Below are 17,949 nucleotides of genomic sequence, written 5' to 3'. Positions count from 1 at the left end.
TTTGATGACAAAACCTGCAGTTTTATTATTGATGGACGCCATTTTCGGGGCTTGGCACAGGTGTAGCATTTGGATTGCATTTACCCAGAATGCACTTTTCACTGGATTTGGATTCTTGTCCCATGCCTGCTTGTTCGTGTGGTTTTCGCCCGGCTTGGGGGTCTTCACTGAACAGGCCAATCTCACCATACTGAACTTCTCGGGATGCTGCTCAACGAGTACACGTCACCCACCCATCCTTGGATCTGTAAGCGTTCATGGTTTATTGCCTGGCGATTTCTCCGTTCTCTTTGGTATTTGTATCTATTTAATTGTCACTGTCTGGGTTTATTCAGGTGGGTTTCTAGATGCACGTTATTTGTTTGCTTCTGCCTTCATTTATTTATTTAATGCATTCTTTATCAGGATTTATTTAACTGCTGCGTTACAGGTCTCTGTGTGTGAGCCGAATCAATGTGGGGGGCACTCTGGACGTCCCTGAAATACAATAAACCGTGAGAATCGGAGCACGTCGTGCCCACTACACGGGTAAGCAAAGTCGCTCCTCACAGTGGGTTCAGTCAGTGAAAATTTGGTTCGGAGAAAGAGGAGTTTGTTTAGCGACCTCGCCTGCACTTTATTCCACCCCAGAGAGCACCAAGGTACCCCCGTTAGTAAAATAAATGGAAATTAAAATGACAGGGAATCCAGACCTGGAGTGAATATTGTAAAAGATCCAAAAAGGGCTGACCTCAATAATATAGTGCCCTACAAATACGAAATCAGTCCGCACTTACTCAACCCCACACCGTAACCCCCTGTGGCTGTAAGCGCCAACATAATTCAGATATTTAAAATGAGACTAAAATGGGCTGAAAGGTTAAAAAAAAAACCCAACGCTGTGGTCCTTGCATTTTGAGACACGGCCATTACTGCTTGATTGTCCATATGGATACACTAAAGTATTGGGACCCCCCCCCAAATCATTGAATTCAGGAGTTCCAATCACTTCCATGGTGTGTAACATCGAGCACCTCGGCATGCAGACTGCTGGCTTCTACACACATTTGTGACAGAACGGGTCGCTCTCAGGAGCTCAGTGATTCAAGCCTGGCACCGTGATAGGATGCCACCTGTGCAGTAAGTCCATTCATGCTGGCTACTAAATACTCCCCAGTCAACTGTCAGTGGTCTTATAACAAAGAGGACGCAATTGGGAACAACAAAGTGGTAGGCCACGTCAAGTCACAGAGCGGGGACAGCACATGCTGAGGTGAGCAGAACTCGCCAACTTTCTGCAAGGTCCATAGCTACAGAGCACCAAAAGCTCAAGAACAGTGCGGCGTAGAGAGAGAGCTTCATGGAATGAATGAGTCTTCATGGCCGAGCAGCTCACGTCACCAAGTGCAGTGCGTCCGATGCAGCGGTGTAAAGCCCACCAGGCGCCACTGGACTCGAGAGCAGTGCAGACGTGACGAATCACACAATCCGATGGACGAGTCCGGCCAGGAGAACGGGACTCACCTGACGGCATTGTAAAGTTTGGTGGAGGGGGGATTATGGTGTGGGGTTGGGCCCCTTAGTTCCAGTGAAAGGACCTCTTAATGCTTCAGCATACAAAGCCATTTTGGACAATTTCATGCTCCCAACTTTGTGGGGATGGCAACATGACCTGCGCACACACACACACACACACCAGGGCACAAATCAAGGTCTATAAAGAAATGGAGGAACCCTGACCTCCACCTGATAGGACTGCGAGCGAGTGAGCCAGCCAGGCCTTCTCGTCCACCCTCGGTGCCTGACCTCCCAGAGGCTCTCCTGGTCCAACATTCCCATCAACACACTCAGTCCTACACCTCGTGGAGAGCCTTCCCAGAAGCTGTTAGAGCTGTAAAGGGTGGGCCGACTCCATATTGAGGGGCCTTTGTAGTTCTAGCAACAATAGTTATGGAATGCTCTGCCAACTGAAATTAGGTTAGCGTCATCAACTCAAATGTTTAAATCAAGACTTAACACACTCTTGGTTTCGATTGCTTTAAACTGTTGGTGAGTAACTCAGGTATCAATTCATTAATCTTTTCATATCCATTGTTTTTCTGTAAATTGTTTATCCTCGAGGCGGCATGGTGGCGCAGTGGGTAGCGCTGCTACCCGGGTTCGCTTCCCTGCATGTTCTCCCAGTGTCTGTGTGGGGTTTCCTCCCACAGTCTAAAGACTGCATTGGCGATCCTAAATTGTCCCTAGTGTGTGCCCTGTGGTGGGCTGGCGCCCTGCCCAGGGATTTGTTCCTGCCTTGCGCCCTGTGTTGGCTGGGATTGACTCCAGCAGACCCCCCCGTGACCCTGTAGTTAGGATATAGCGTGCTGGATAATGGATGGATGGATGTTTATCCACTAACTCAGTTCCTTTGACTTATTTTAGTGTTTATGTAATTTTTGTTCTTTGTTTAATGATTATTGATATTTGTTTGATTTTATTGTACAGCACATTGGTTTACACCTATGGTGTGTTTAAATTGTGCTTTACAAATACATTTGGACTTGATTAGATATTAAAGCCAGTGTTTGAAGAATGGGATGTCATTGAAGTTCACGTGTGTGTAAAGGCAGGCGTCCCAATACTTTTGGCAGTAGAGTGCATCTTGGGAGAAGCGTCCTCAGATCAGCGACTTCATGAGTGCGTTGTGTTAAACCTCGAGCCACAAGTGATGTCAGACAAGGCAAACTCAAGAGAAATATTATTCACTACAGGCTGCTATAAAGCCCACGTTTCAGTCTGGTTAGATTTAGGGGACCGCGGCCTGTCGCGATTCATACCGAGGCTTATGATCCTAAATGGCCGGTGGACTTTCAGAATAATCTGTCTGGCCTCCGTTATCCTTCTCTTTTTAAATTTGTTTTCACATCAGAGCTGTGACTTACTGGTCTCAGGTAACGAGTGGGTGCCCAAGCTCTTAATGGCCTTCTGCCACTCAAGGTGTACGCTTAGGCGACATCAAACGTTCAGAACACAGTCCTTGATCAGTTACATAGCGAGAGAGGAAGCGAGGGTGGCAAACCCTGAACCAGTCGTCAAAAACAGTAAAAGGACACAAATATGGCTTTCTCTTCTCAACAGAGCATTCGGCCTTCTCCACACTGCGCCCACACCCCACAAATGCCCCTCTCCCTTATTCTTCAATTGGCTCGTTCTTTTCCTCTGGTTCCTCAGATGGATTCTTCAGCAGGATTTCACGAAGTTCAGGAGTTATATAGTAGGGTCTTTCTGGAGAGCCGTCATTCCGCTCTAGATCCTCGCCTTTTGTCAAGCACATCAACATCGCAAAGACAGAGCGGGGGTGCCGCGAAAAACAAACCAGAAGGTGGCCCACCATGATGGACGCAAAAGGCAATTAAAATGAGTTTTGGGAGTGGAGTAACAAAAATTGAGTGGGAAAGGGGGGGGAAGAGAGAAAAAAAAGAGACAGAAAAAGAGAAAATGTTAAGAGAGAATAAGTGAACATCATGTTATATAATATTCCATACTTGCACATTAAAAACAGGAAGAACATAGCAAGGCCTAGAAATTACAGACAGAAAGCAAGAGAAAGCATTTTGTCAAAGAAAAACCATCGCCATGGCGGACGGGATGTCCATCAATGTCAGAACTGCACATGCAGCCGAGCGCTCCTGAACGCCGACACCGTCCACCAGTCGTCGGGGCTCAGCCCACCAGAGTGTAGTGGCAGACCGCAGTACCTACGCCCCAACATTACAAGATGCCCTTGACGTCAGTCACGTTACACCCGTCGCAGTTAACATTAGGGCCCCGTTACACGGTGGTTAAGATTAGGGTTGTATGGGGGTATCAGAGTCAAAAGGTACTGCAGGCTGCAGCTAGACCCTTCTCGTGGGGCTCCTTCCTGGGCTTCTCTTTAAAATTCTTTGCTCTGTTCATTCTTCATTCCATTCTCCATTTTCTATCATTTCTGATAATGAGGGACGTTCAAAGTTTCCGTCCTTTTATATTTTCGTTGGACAACGGTGAAGGCGGGAGGGAGCAGTAGTAATTGGCTGTGTCCGTGAGTGTCATGTGACTTCGTAGAAAAGGGACAGGATTTGTTTTTGAAATTCTTATCAAACAGAGTTAGGGAGGAAACTTTTTGAACGTCCCTCTTCTTATTATTATTAAATCAATTTATTATTTGTCTGATTGTGTTTTGTGTGCATTTCATTCTAATTGGTTATTATGAACCGTCTCGCTCTCTCTGTGCGTTTTGTTGTGCTCTTATTTTGTGAGTGGATTCCCAAGGGGCGGGGCCATCCATACATCAAGCAACATTAAGGGACCGCCTCCAGCTAAAAACGGCAGGCTGGGAAGTGAAGTCCCTTCGCAGGAGAAAGGAGGTTAAACCTAATAGAGCAGGTATCTTCACAGACTCGTGATCATCTTGGAGAGCCACAGATTTGGGAAGAACTTCAGATGGACAGAATCTTTTATTGGAAGGAAAATTGCCTTGGATATGAATATTAAGTGTGAAATTTTCAGGGAGTTCTGCACAAAAAGCAGAGTATGGAAATGAAAGAGCAGATAAGTTAGTTAGACAAACATTGTAAAAGAATGAAAGAGACTTTGAGGACGAGAGAGAGAGAGAGAGAGAGGGGGAGATAGAGAGAAGGAGAGAGGAAGAGAGAGGGAGAGAGAAAGGGGGATAGAGAGAAGGAGAGAGAGAGAGAGAGAGAGAGAGAGAGAGAGAGAGAGAGATTCATAGCATTTGTAGTCCAAGTCCCGATCTGATTGTATCGGTGGTTACCTATCAGGTAACGCATGTACTTGGTCTGCAAGTCGGCAAACATCTGCCACGCCCTCTCAGTCGCGAGAAGCAGATCATAGAAGGTTATATAGTTTTACTGTCAAATAATGCAAAAAGTACGCGACACGTGTTTCGCCCTTACTTGGGCTCATTAGGCGCACACACTCACTGCACCCCTCGCAGGGATCGAACCTTGGACGTCAGTGTCAGAGGCGAATGCTATGAATGTACTCCGATCTCCAGGCTGGTTATATATATATATAACTCATCACAAAATCTACCGGACCATGAGCACTTGAGACTTGAAATTTAGAATGTAGGTTACCCATAGGTGTTCGCTAAGAAACCGTTTTAAAAATGTTGTGGTCCAGGTGCGAAATTTCTTGTAGTTTTTTTAGACCCGTTTGTATGTCTGTCCGCTTTCCACGAGAGAACTACTTCACGGATTTACAGTACAGGCCAAAAGTTTGGACACACCTCCTCATTCAATGTGTTTTCTTTATTTTCATGGTAGATTCTCACTGAAGTCATCAAAACTATGAATGAACACATGTGGAGTTATGGACTTAACAAAAAAAGGTGAAATAACTGAAAACATGTTTTATATTCTAGTTTCTTCAAAATAGCCACCCTTTGCACACTCTTGGCATTCTCTCGATGAGCTTCAACAGGTAGTCACCTGAAATGGTTTTCACTTCACGGGTGTGCCTTATCAGGTTATTTAGTGGAATTTCTTGCTTTATCAATGGGGTTGGGACCAGCAGTTGTGTTGTGCAGAAGTCAGGTTAGTTGGACGATCATTTATTTTTCAACAGAACAATGACCCCAAACACACCTCCAGGCTGTGTAAGGGCTATTTGACCAAGAAGGAGAGTGATGGAGTGCTGGAAATGGTCATGAAAATAAAGAAAACACGTTGAATGAGGAGGTGTCTCCAAACTTTTGGCCTGTACTGTAGATTTTTTTCTCCAATTTGCTTGAACATTCCGGTTGATTTTGCAACTTCTCTCATCACGCTAAGAATCAAGAGTTCGCTTGTGGTACCGATTTATTAGCACAAATCCGAGAGAGACTCATTGGGCTGCGGGACCCTCCTCACTCACACATCTGCCTTGGGGCGTAACCTTAACTCCGCTTAGTTGGCGAACGATTGAATTACTTGGTGGATTTAAATCGATCATTTGCTTGAACATTCTGGTTGATTTTGCGACTTCTCTCATCGCGCCAAGTGTCAGAGTTCGCTTGCAGGAGCGATATATTCGCGCTAATCCGAGAGAGAGGCCGCGGGCTGAGGGGGAAGCGTGACGTCAGAAGTAGAGAGCTGGGCGGGGCCTCCTCACTGTCCTGTTTCACTAATACGCGGGGGGGTGGTTAGTCTTATATATAAATGTCTATGCGTGGAAGTGTGTGTGTGTGCGCGCGTGTGTCTGTTTGTCTGTCCGGCCCGGAACTGAGGCTACAGCCTGAAGCTCAAAGAGCCAGCAAGGTGGCCGCAAGTTAACAAGTCGAAAGAAGAAAGAAGTGCGAGGTTACAGCATGAAGCTGAAAGAAAGCGACTGTCGCCAAAGAGAAACCGGCGAGGAAAGACAAAACGAGAGAGAAACTCGCTTAGTCACCGATAGGCAAGGAGAGGCGAGCACGTCCGCAAAAACGTAAGTGCCGACCCTGCGTTTCACGATTTCAATAGTTTCTAGGAGCCTGGGCTTTTTACAGCATAGCCAGTGTGAATATAAATGTTTATTTGAAAATGTAGGTTTTTAGAGAATGGCAAAACATGTAGAAGCCTGGCGATAAAGGAAGATGGTTGTTTCGGTTAAAGCCTCTAGTATGGGGTAAGAATATATGGGATCCTTGAGTTAGAAAGGAGGAAAATTTTTTTTTTAATAGATTAAGACTTGGGCGTGGAGGTCTGAAGCAACGTTGTCATACTGGAAAAGCATAAAACAGGGACATGTGAACAACGTGCTACTAAAGGAACAGTAGAACACTTGATGGACTGCTGCTAATTGAAAATATAGAAGGGCAAGACAAAAGTGAATTGGAAAATTTAAACAAAAGCTAATTAAAATATTTAAATTAAATGAGCCCCCTTTAGTAGCTTGAATAAGCTAATAATGTAAATCAGGATTAGGAGTCTTTTTAAAGTGTTTACTACATATTTAAAGATACTTCAACGCATCAAATTCTAGTAGTAACTCGTATCGATAAAGGTAGCGTCTCCAATCCAGCAGATGGCAGCCTTGGACGATTACTGGATTTCCTGGCTTTTGACCCCCCGCTCACATTTGCGGATTTCTTAGGATTTGTTTGCTTTTAGGCTGCTCCCTCTCGCTCCCGTTTTATTTTACGATTCTCTTTACGATATTTTTCAGAGGCAAATGGCCTGGTATGCCAAGTTCGGTTAGAAGTCTGTGAATTATCTGGAATGTACCGTTTGGCGAGTGCAGGTTGAGCAAACAGACACACACGGGCACACTGCATGGTGAAAATGTCACCTTAAGAGAAGAAGTCATGCCCCCCCATTCTAACGGGTGCCCCTAGGCCAGGATCTCTGGCGGGCCCTTCACCTAAGGTTAAGGAAGACGCGATACCCAATAGGACTTCAATGTGGGTCTACAATTTAGTTGAAGTTTTTCCATGTACTCCAGCATTTTTGATATACTTTTCTAATGGAGGGTTTCCTATAGGAAATTTTCTGACTAAAATAATGGCGGTTGTCGCAGGCCTCAATTTTCTTGCAAAAAGCCGGAAATTACGTCCTTTTGAAAATGGCGGCAATTTTGAAAAAAATCAAAACTAACTCTTTATATCTGCAGAAATACGTGATGTAAATGTTTAATTTTTTTTGTGTAGTATTTCTTATTTAATTGTGTTTAAAGCCAAGTTTACGGTTTATAATATTTATAAATAAAGAATATATAAAACTATATTATACCAAATCGGCAATTAATATCAAACTTTTTGACCAGTGGAGAGGTCTACGTTTTATGTGGAATCGTAAAATGTCAAAGCGAGAAAGTTGTAGAAAAATGTATGTAGAAATTTTTTTTTTTATCTGAAACTTTTTTTGATATTGTTTTTAGTTTTCAAAATATTTTATGCTGAAGTTGACACTCAACACTGTAGGATCAATTCTTGCGTTTTGTTTGTGCATAATATCTACTCATCCCACGCTGGGCCCTGTGATCCCGGGACCCCTGGCTAGAGCCCTGTCAGCCCCTTGTGGGAGTCATGAGTGAAGTCCCTCTTTATTAAATATGGACAAAATGGGGGGGGGGTCTAAGAAATACCCAAGATCTTTCTACTTGGATTTGAAGTTTTTGTAAAAGGAAAAAAGTAAGCATAAGCTCCAAAACCTACATGAGAGGGACGAGGGAAGCGTGCGGGGCACAGAGCTGAACCTCCGATTGCTGTGACCACAGGAGGAATGGGACACACACCTATGCAGGTTTCCATCATGTAGTCGTAGCTTTGAAAGAGATTTCCACAAAAAGATCCGACTTGGTCTTCAGAAGTAAATGAAACGGGTGCGCCCAACGATAAACCGGACTACGTAACCCGTCATTTACCACTGTGTGCCAGTGTCACTGCGATTCACCAGTCACTTTTTGTCACACACAAAGAGCTCCTTCTCAAACATCGAATATAAAGTACAGAAAATGTTCACATTTAAAATATGTAATGAAAACAGAAACTTACAGAAGCAAAGGAACAGGGTGTCAATACACATTCCATAGACGCTGAAGAAGCCGTGAGCAATGAAGTAGGATGCCACGATTACGGTCTGCACAGAACAAAAAAACAAAATCAAGTTAAGAGTGGGATCATGGGGAGACCCCGAAACAAACAATCCAGCACACCAACACTTCCTCAAGCAGGCAGTTAGGGTAACAAAGCCACGTGTCCTGTAAGAAAAAGAACAGTCTTCTCCAAGTCAGTCTGACTCAATTGTAATTCTTGTTTGTTATTCAGGTCTCATTAACCCAAATTAATGTGACATTAAACAGAAGTCTCCCTGGTCACGTATCATCCCTGCCAGTGCAGTGCGTTGGTCTGCTCACGTCCGCACTAAACTCGCAGAGCCGTGGCAGAAGATGGCCATATTAACACTCCCCTGACCCAGAAAGTGTCCACTAGAGTCGAAACCACGGGGGTTCATTTGGTTACAGAAACACTTCTACCCTGTAAGACAGCAGGCACCGACTGGCATCCTGGCCGGGTAAGTTTATTGGAAGGAATTCCCAATACACTAGGTGGCAGCCTTATTAGGCTAGGATCCCCAACACAGACACCTGCAGTGCATGCTGGGAACTGTAGTCCCATGAGGCAGCCCTGCTGGGTTCCATGGGAGCGACCATGAGGAGCCGATGAGATTTCCAATCCCTACATTTTGAGACTTCCAATTGACCTGGAAGCTATGCCCGCCCTAGCACCACAAGTACTGCAGGGTCCAAGATAAAGAGAGAGACCCCTCAAACTCAAGCAGGCGAGTGGAGGTCGGGTAGAAGAGGAGAGGGGACAAAGGAGAAGAATTGTGTTGATTTATGTCACTTTTGAAGCCTGTGTAGAAGGCATTTGGTGATAGGAAACCTTTTATTTATACCAGAACTGGCACCTGTGAGGTTGTGTCCGAGGTTTGGGGTCGGGGTGGGGGTGTTGCTAAAAAAAAAAAACAAACACATCTAAGATGACATTCATGAAAGAAAACTCACCAGAATTGGGACCCAGTAATAATTAAGCTGGGGTGCTGTATCCTTGACCAAAGATATCCGTCCGGAGAAGAAGAAGAAAGACAGCACTCCTGGAAGACAAGTTTAACAAGATTTGTAAGAAACAACAGGATTACAATTACTGAACACATCCCTCAGTGTGAGTTGTACAAAGAAGATGGATACACTTTCTGAATACGTTTACCATACGAGGTACACCTCTCAAAGTCTGTCCGATCTCCTGATTCAAATTAATAAGCTTACAGAGAGAGAGAGAGGTTACATCCATCACGTTGGAAAAAACTGTGAGCACGACCAAGCGGTAAAGCAGCTGTGCTGAATACTCAACGCCAGCACAGAGTGCTCGACATATGCAGTACAACGATTTACGTATTTCTACAATACGAGCACAGAGAGGAGACGGCGCTCATGGAAGGTAACACTGGCAAGTCAGAAAAAGAATAGGAACTCGCCATGCAGGAAGTTCAGGTCCATCTCCTTCCTGGCAAGTGCTCGTCCACTAGGACTTTGCTTTAGAGTTCACAAGGTAAGTGTGCTGCAGGATGAGCCTTAAATAAAAATGCAACCCGTTCTCAGGTGAACCTACCCACACTTCCAACGATAAGCAACTTCCCCAAGAAGAACAGGAAGTCTGTGACTTTATCGAGAACCACCACCCTGCAAAGACAGAGAAAACAAAATTCTGATGAGTTCAGCACTTGACTTGCTCTACATAAAGCACTGAGACTATTGCAGGCCAATGTGAACAAAGACGACAAAGTCCTTATTGTCCCTGCGGAGCAAATCCAGTGGAGCAATAAAATCGCTCACAATCAACAGGCGTCCTGCATTTTACAAAGCCCATAACCGCTTCAGGTTTCATTTGGAATGAGGGATTCTATTCTGAGCTGCCATATCCGATATGCAGCCATCACTCCAAAGTGGTCCCATTGTACCCCAGGATACCTAAAAAACGTGCCGTCAAAAGTTTCGACCAGATCATAATGAATTTCACATTTTTAATGTTCTGTATATGTATATAAACATAGGTCTGTGCACACATATCTGATCCATGTCATTCTCCCTGTAGGTGGAGTCTGTTGATGGACTTACCATTTTAGTTTGTTGCGTCAGTCTGCACCAGATTTAAGTGGCCGTGGCGTTTATTGGAGTGATCACATCCTGACATGCACACACCACTCTACACGTTGTCCAACCAGTGCTCTGCAAATCTCACAGTCCAAGTTCTGAGCCTGTCACAATACTTTCCCCACACGTATACATAGATAGACAGAGAAAGTAAGATTCGATCTCTCTATATTATATTATATCTATACTAATAAAAGGCAAAGCCCTCACTCACTCACTCACTCACTGACTCACTCATCACTAATTCTCCAACTTCCCGTGTAGGTAGAAGGCTGAAATTTGGCAGGCTCATTCCTTTAACTTTTGTAAGTAAGCTGTGACAGGTTTCATTTTGAAATTCTACGCGTAACGGTCAAAACTGGAACCTACTTATGTACATATATACGGCCATAGCCTGCAGCTCGGTCGCCATGTCAGGTGGAGTCGCGTCCCTCATCGTCGCGCCTCCTACATAATTGAGTGCCTGCCCATATAAGGCCGTCCGTCAGCGGAAATCCAAGAGAAACACTCTGCCGCTAAATATTCGCGGGTGAAGGACTGTGCTTATGCAGACGAAGATGAGATGGTCAGGGTGGTGTTTGGCACAAACTCGGCGAAACTGCGGAAGAAACGTTTAAGTGCCCGCCCGGTCTTAGCTAACATTAAATAAAGCCGTGGACATCGCAAGATCACACAAGAAAGTGGCTCGCGTGACCTGACTGTGAACGCAGTACGTAGAGAACAAGGAAGAGCTCCAAGGAACGCTGAACAGAAAAACGCATTACACAATTGAGAAGGCGGCAAAAGAATATGAAGCGAGTGACGCATACAAGCATATTCATAAGTGCAGATACTGCGGAAACAAAGCACACGGTGTAAACCGCAAGTTTAAATTAAGTTTATAGACACGCTGCCACTGGCGTTTCTACGACGAATAGAAGTTTAATGAGAAGACACGAGGTATAAACGAGACTTTGGATCACTTTGTATCAGAGTTAAACTTGCGGGTGAACGACTGTACTTATGCAAATGAATAGAAAAGCAAGGGGTAAAGCTTAACTTTAAGTTCCTAGACACGCTGCCGATTGCGTTTGTCATGCCGAAGACGAATACGATATTCACGAGATACAAGTTTACTGAGAGGACCCCAGGGTATAAATGAGACTTTGGATCACTTTGTAACTGCGTTAAAATTGCTGGTGAAGGACTGTGCTTATTGCAAACGAAAATGAGATGGTCAGGGATAGACTAGTGTTTGGCACAAACTCCGCAAAAGTGCGAGAGAAACTTTTAAAGTGCCGGGTCTGAGCCAACATTAAATAATTGCGGGTGAAGGACTGTGCTTATGCAAACGAATAGAAAGCAAATGTTACGTTATTTTTAAAATGTTTCCTTTTCCTTTTCAGAACTTCAACACACTTCTCCGCTGCGAAGCGCGGGTATTTTGCTAGTTGTGTATATATATATATATATATATATACATATATGTCTGTCTGTCCGCTTTTCACGAGAGAACTACTTCACGGCTTTACTGTAAATTGGGTTTGTTTCTATGATTTACTTGAAAATTCCAGTTAATTTTGCGACTTCTCTCGCAGTGTCTAAGTGTCATAGTTCGCTTGCAGGAGCGATTTCTTCGCGCTAATCTGAGAGAGAGGCTGCTGCAGGCCGAGGGGAGGGCGAAGTAAGGTGTCAGGAGTGTGTTGAGGCGCACCCTGCCTGCACTTCAGCTAGCAAAACTGGCTTATTGATTCTTTTGTCCTCTTTCACTACTACATGGCTGGAGCCGCAGCAGACAGCTAGTATTTTATACACATTAATATTTGCGAGTATGCAAGTAAGAATTTATTCTTCTATTTTTTTTTTATTAATTATTGTATCACTAGGGGGCTCAGCCCCCGTGGTCGCTTTGCTCGTCAGCCCCCTACGCGCTAGTCACTTTCCGGATCTGGCACTGTGCTTTTGGATAAACACGAATATCAACTCTGTCTTTGATATCTCCGTCCTTCGAAACGATTATCGCTGACAATTTGTCACATGTTGTATTATTATATACGTATGCAAGCGTGATCTTTCAGATTCATATAGAAATCCAAGAAAAATTCTTTGTGCGTGTTTTTCAGATCAATTTTGTGTAAAGTGCGACACTTTTGGACGTATGGATTTGTATCCATTATTAGCTGTAGAATTTCTAATATGTCCAACTCTTTCGATTGTATGTAAACCTGACCGAATTGCGGTTTCTTTGAAATTAAACCGGTCGTAGCTTTAACTGATGCGGGGCCACAGATTCTCATAGCGTAGGGTCCTGAATCGTGTAAATCGCGTTCACATCATTCAATGCTCAAAATGTCGAACAGATTATTGTAGATGCGGATATTTTGCCTGTAGTGTTTGTGGATTTCACTTTCACCAAATAACAAATCTTTTAATTCTCATGGATACGCCCCTTCATTGGGAGGAAACCCCACTTTTCCCTGATGGGAACATGAATTAGACGATCTACATGTCCCCGACTTAAACTTTAAAGCCAAACGATATTGTGGTAGCAGCAGTGCTAGTATTGTTACACGGAGAGTGCGTCTGACAAACAGGCAACACGCTGTCACAATCTGGCACAGATTCATTTTTGTGGTTCTTTGATAACGCGCTCAGAACCGCATGTTTTTAAGGATCAGGTAAAGTCATCCTGAAAAGGAACAAAAGCTTTAGTTGGCTTCAGTCGAAAGGCATTTTACAACCTCAGGGAGAGCTGGGATGTTCAGCGTGAAAGCCAATGCCACCTTACGGGACTTCTAGTCATTGGGCATATCAGACAAATGCGGATCTCGTCACCGGACCGTGTCGATTTAAAAGACTGAAACTCGCCGGCCATGTTACATGTGGAAGGAATCCCCCGAGGAAGACAGGAAAAGTTCAATCAATCAATTCGATTTTTATTCAGTCACAGATGAGTACATGGATTCTACATTACAAGGCAGAAGAGCAAAGTTCCATTTTTCGATCCACTTTTTATATTTTCTTCTTTCTCCCCGTTCCCCTTAATTTATAAAAAAAAAAAAAAAGTAACATTGTTTAATTAAGCATTCGATTTTATTATGCAAATTTGACATCTGTCCTTCTTATTTATTTTTTTTACTTGTCAGATCGACCCTAAAGAAGGAAAGGTCATCTTTCCTGTGTCAAATAGACCAGGCGTTCCTTAAAGAAACTGGTCAGCTTACTGCACCGTGTCTTATGACAGACGCCTGTATGGATCCTGCCATTTCAGCAGAACGGCTTTGTCAGCCATTAGCCCCAAGTAGCTTGCAAGCAGTTCATTTTTCTTTCACACACATTTAGTGGCTGAGCGCTGATCTTCCAGTAGAGTCCGGCCTGCTCCGTTTTGTGCTTCCTGATGGAGCTTGTGCCGTACGAAGGGCTAACAGGTACGGCAAGCTCGCTAACAATATTCTCCATTGTGTCTGGATACGTAAGACATGAGACATCAGACAGACCGGTTTAGTGAGGCCTACAATGCCCACACTCCTTATTCCTCATCGCTGTAATGCATGCATCAGATTTCTGGATTGAGCACTCATTGGTTGTCAGCTCTCACGCACACCGTGCTTACCCTGTGACCCCCATTTACGAGTCGTGGACTAGTCAGAGAGAGTCATGGGGACATCAGACGACACAAACGGCCTTCAAAAAGGAGCCACCGACTGCCTTCAGCTCCCTGACGTTAAGTAAATAAAGGCAATGACTGAAAAGGTCACCGAACGTGGCATGGCCTGCACACACACACACACACACACGCGCACACTCCATGGTTACTTTAACTTGCGACTCACCTGATAATGTTCCTCATCAGAAGGAAAAAGGCATCTTTGGCAGCAGTGCAAAAATTCTTTCCGTAGATTGCAATCTAAAGTAAAAAAAGGGCAAAACAGGACGTTAAGACAGAAAGATTAGGAACCATTCATAAAACTCTCTCAGCCATTACCGTCTAGTATGTGGAGGTGTGAAGATCTAAGAGCTTATCTGGATGAATGTACTGCAGTGACACACAGTGTGTTACGCTGGGCATCTCACCAAAACCAGGCCCGTAAAATAATCGTGTTCAAAGTGGTGGGTGCGAACATTATGGAGGTTGAAGCTCACAGTGCGAGTGTCACCCTGGAATGTTCTTTATAGAGCCACCGAACAAAAGCAAAGTGACGCTGAACAAATCAGAAGCACCCCCACTAAAATAAATACCTCCATCTGGGCCCTTCACAATGGGACTCCAGCCGGGCTTGAGAATGTATGTGTGATTTCAGTGGAGTGGTGGCCCCGAGGTTAGGGATCTGTGCCGGTAATGGGTTCGAATCCCGTAAAATGCCAGAAGTGACTCCATCCTGGGTATGACGTTAATCTGCATGCAGGTCCTCCGATTTACAGGGAGAACTTGGGGGTTGGTGGCAGTAAAAACCTCAGTGTCCCAAGTGTGGTGCTGAGGTGCCACCCACTGCACTCGGGGTCCCAACCCAGGTGGTTCAGCAACGTGCCATCAGCATGTGCTCCCAAACCTCTCTTTCTCTCTCTCCTCTTCTCAGGCCCACTTGGTCCTATACATAATCACTGTGGGGGCTGGCAGCCTATCCTGGCAGCACTGGGCACAAAGCAGGTAGCAAGCCTGCAGAGGGCACTAGTCTATCTCAGGGGGGCTTTTGAAATTCATGAACTGAAGGCAGGTGTACGTGGCATTTGATAGATCCTTACCATGATGTAAGCGTTTCTGTTCAGGAACTTAATAAACTTCTCCAGACACCAGAAACAGCACTTAAGACATGCCAGGAGGAACTTGGTAAATTTGTTTTGGGTACCTGGGAGTAACAAAAAACAAAACAGAAAGTCTTGTAAGACGTGACAAATGGAAGTCTATTAATTAGACAATGACTGCATCACATGGTTTCTTTTACAGAGATAAGCCACCATAAGGCACATTACAGAGCAACTATGCATAAAAATGAGAGGAAGTCACTATGGTTATACGAGTCTTCATAGTGGAGAAGGGCACTCGCTTCAAAATGTCACGGGAGGTTCGCCATGTGTGGCATAAAACTGCTTCTTCAACAGCAGAAGTGATGCCTTTGGCACAGCATTGGCCATGTCATAAAAACAGTCATATATCTCCATCTATAGCACCACTGAAAACCCTTTAATGTTTGGCAATTCCTCTCATTTTAAATTTGCTTTCAAAATTTTAAACAGGGACACAAGTGGTGCAGATGGCAGTCAAAGGGCATCCGAGAGGATCGGGCCGCAAAGTATCGTGACCGTTTCTCTTTTAATTTTTGTGGTAATGCGAAATCCCCAGTGAATCAAGTCGCAGACACGACTGAGATGTCACACCGGGACTGGCAATGCCAATTGGGTCGTGGGGCTCTTTATTCAGATCAGAACCAAAAAGTTTGTTCTTGGATTATAAATTGGCTGCTTGTTAAATATGTACAAGGAAGACAGATGACACAGTATGGCAGTGGCTACCTTACAGATCCTGTGCCCTGGGTGCCCACTTGTTGAAGGTGTTTACTGTGCATGTGACCCCCCATGTCTCCAGTTCTGCTGTGCCCAACCAACACCACTCATACCTTTGAGCTTGTGGTCCAGGTATTCCAGCAACACTCGGATGGTCTGCACGATAGCCAGAATGAGGGAGCCAAATGCCAAGGAGCCTGTGTGATACCTGAAAAGACAAATTAACAAAGGACACCCACTCAAGTTTCTTCAGACAGCTTCTCATGCTAGGCATACTCATGTTTGAAAGACGTAAAAACCTTAATGAAAATGAGCCATACTCGTCTTCAGGTTGGACCCAAAACAGAACCCATTGAAATTGTTAATTGTCTGTAGATTTAAACTCAATTATGTGTCACGGAGCAAATTCTAAAGACCAGCTAATTAAATATACGTCACTATCATACATAACACACACTGAATTACTAGGAAAACTCGCTGTGCTACCCGTCTAAGTGGTCAACATTGGCATTCGGGTTAATACAGTATATGCAGTGCACCACCTATTGAACGTATGTATGGTATAAGGCATGTTAATTAATAAAATACATTACTACAAATGCTGCGGTGGGTTGGCACCCTGCCCAGGATTGGTTTATGCCTTGTGCCCTGTGTTGGCTGGGATTGGCTCCAGCAGACCCCCGTGACCCTGTATTCGGATTCAGCGGGATAGAAAATGGATGGCTGGCATTACTACAAATGTTTGTTATGCGCCATCTGTTGAAATGGCACACAGACACATCGCAGCTGGATTGGCACACAGATACACAAACATTTATCCTTTAATTGAGTTGAACTAGCTGTGCTACCAGTCTAAGTCGGGTTGAAATCAAAGTAATCAACATGGACCTCCATTAACGCTTGCAGTGCACCATGCAAGCCATAGGTTTCTGTTATATGCCATTTGGTATGGGGTTCATAAAAGCAGTGTGGATGTTTGTAGCACGTCGCCTGTAGGAATGACAAATGTAATGGATTTTACTACTACAAATCTTTGTGAAGTGCCATCTGTGGGAATGATAAATGAAATGCATAGGTCTCTGTTATATGTCATTTGTTATGGGAATCATAAAAGCAATGTTATTGGCTTATGGATGTGCCACCTGTTGGAATGATAAATGTAATGGAGGTTATTCCTTCAAATGTGTGTGATGCATCATCTGTTGGAATGATAAATGCAATGCATACACGGTTCTGCTATATGTCATTTGGTTTGGGAATTGTAGAAGCAGTGTTAGTGTTTGTGATGCGCCACCTGTTGGAATGACAAATACAATGCATTTTATTACTAAAAAGGCGTGTGATGCGCCACCGTTCAGAATGACAGAGAAATAGTAACCGGACAGATACAGAGACACTGGATATTTATCTGGTGGTCTTATTCTTATTCAAAATTTGTAGAGGCAACCTTGTTGGGTCATTGTGGTACGGCAACACTACTGCTATGGACCACAAACACCTGCCGAGAAGATCACCAGGACTCCACTGCCCTCTCTGCAGAGTCCAAAGGAGAACTGCCTCGATCCTCAGGGACCCCCAACACATGCTGTAGATACAGATGATAGGTATAGAGTATGAAATGCAGGACTTCCAGGCTAAAGAACTCTTTCCTCCAAGGCCATTAGACTCGTAAATAGCTTCATTCTATTGAGCTCACACAACTAACTCTACTTGACTTGCCCATCACATTACACTTTATACTTCTGTTCTGTTTTTATACTTTATGCTGCCTTTGTTGCTTATTATTATCTATTTGCTTCTTATTATTTAGGTTTATCTTTATACGTTGGTTTTGCT

At 44.2% G+C, this 17,949-nt stretch overlaps 1 protein-coding gene across 3 annotated transcripts in view; it reads right to left on the bottom strand.

Moving 5' to 3' along the window:
- Nucleotides 1-17,949, bottom strand: part of slc44a2 (solute carrier family 44 member 2) — a 114,220-nt gene that overhangs the window by 11,374 nt on the left and 84,897 nt on the right. For 2 of the 3 annotated variants that reach the window (XM_039772524.1, XM_039772525.1), the window contains exons 16-22: nt 16,227-16,321; nt 15,355-15,458; nt 14,445-14,518; nt 10,091-10,161; nt 9,487-9,575; nt 8,474-8,558; nt 3,140-3,279 (exon numbers count right to left, since the gene is read on the bottom strand). In XM_039772524.1, coding sequence (XP_039628458.1) covers nt 3,152-3,279; nt 8,474-8,558; nt 9,487-9,575; nt 10,091-10,161; nt 14,445-14,518; nt 15,355-15,458; nt 16,227-16,321 — 646 coding nt within the window. In that variant the 3' untranslated portion in view covers nt 3,140-3,151. Of the gene's footprint in view, nt 1-3,139; nt 3,280-8,473; nt 8,559-9,486; nt 9,576-10,090; nt 10,162-14,444; nt 14,519-15,354; nt 15,459-16,226; nt 16,322-17,949 lie in introns of those variants that run through there. The other variant, XM_039772526.1, reaches the window with a different exon arrangement.

The sequence above is a fragment of the Polypterus senegalus genome, chromosome 12, assembly GCF_016835505.1.
Source record: "Polypterus senegalus isolate Bchr_013 chromosome 12, ASM1683550v1, whole genome shotgun sequence".
Classification (NCBI taxonomy): Eukaryota; Metazoa; Chordata; class Cladistia; order Polypteriformes; family Polypteridae; genus Polypterus; species Polypterus senegalus.
Note: the sequence above shows the minus strand (reverse complement) of the source record. Positions and strands in the feature narration are given on the sequence as shown.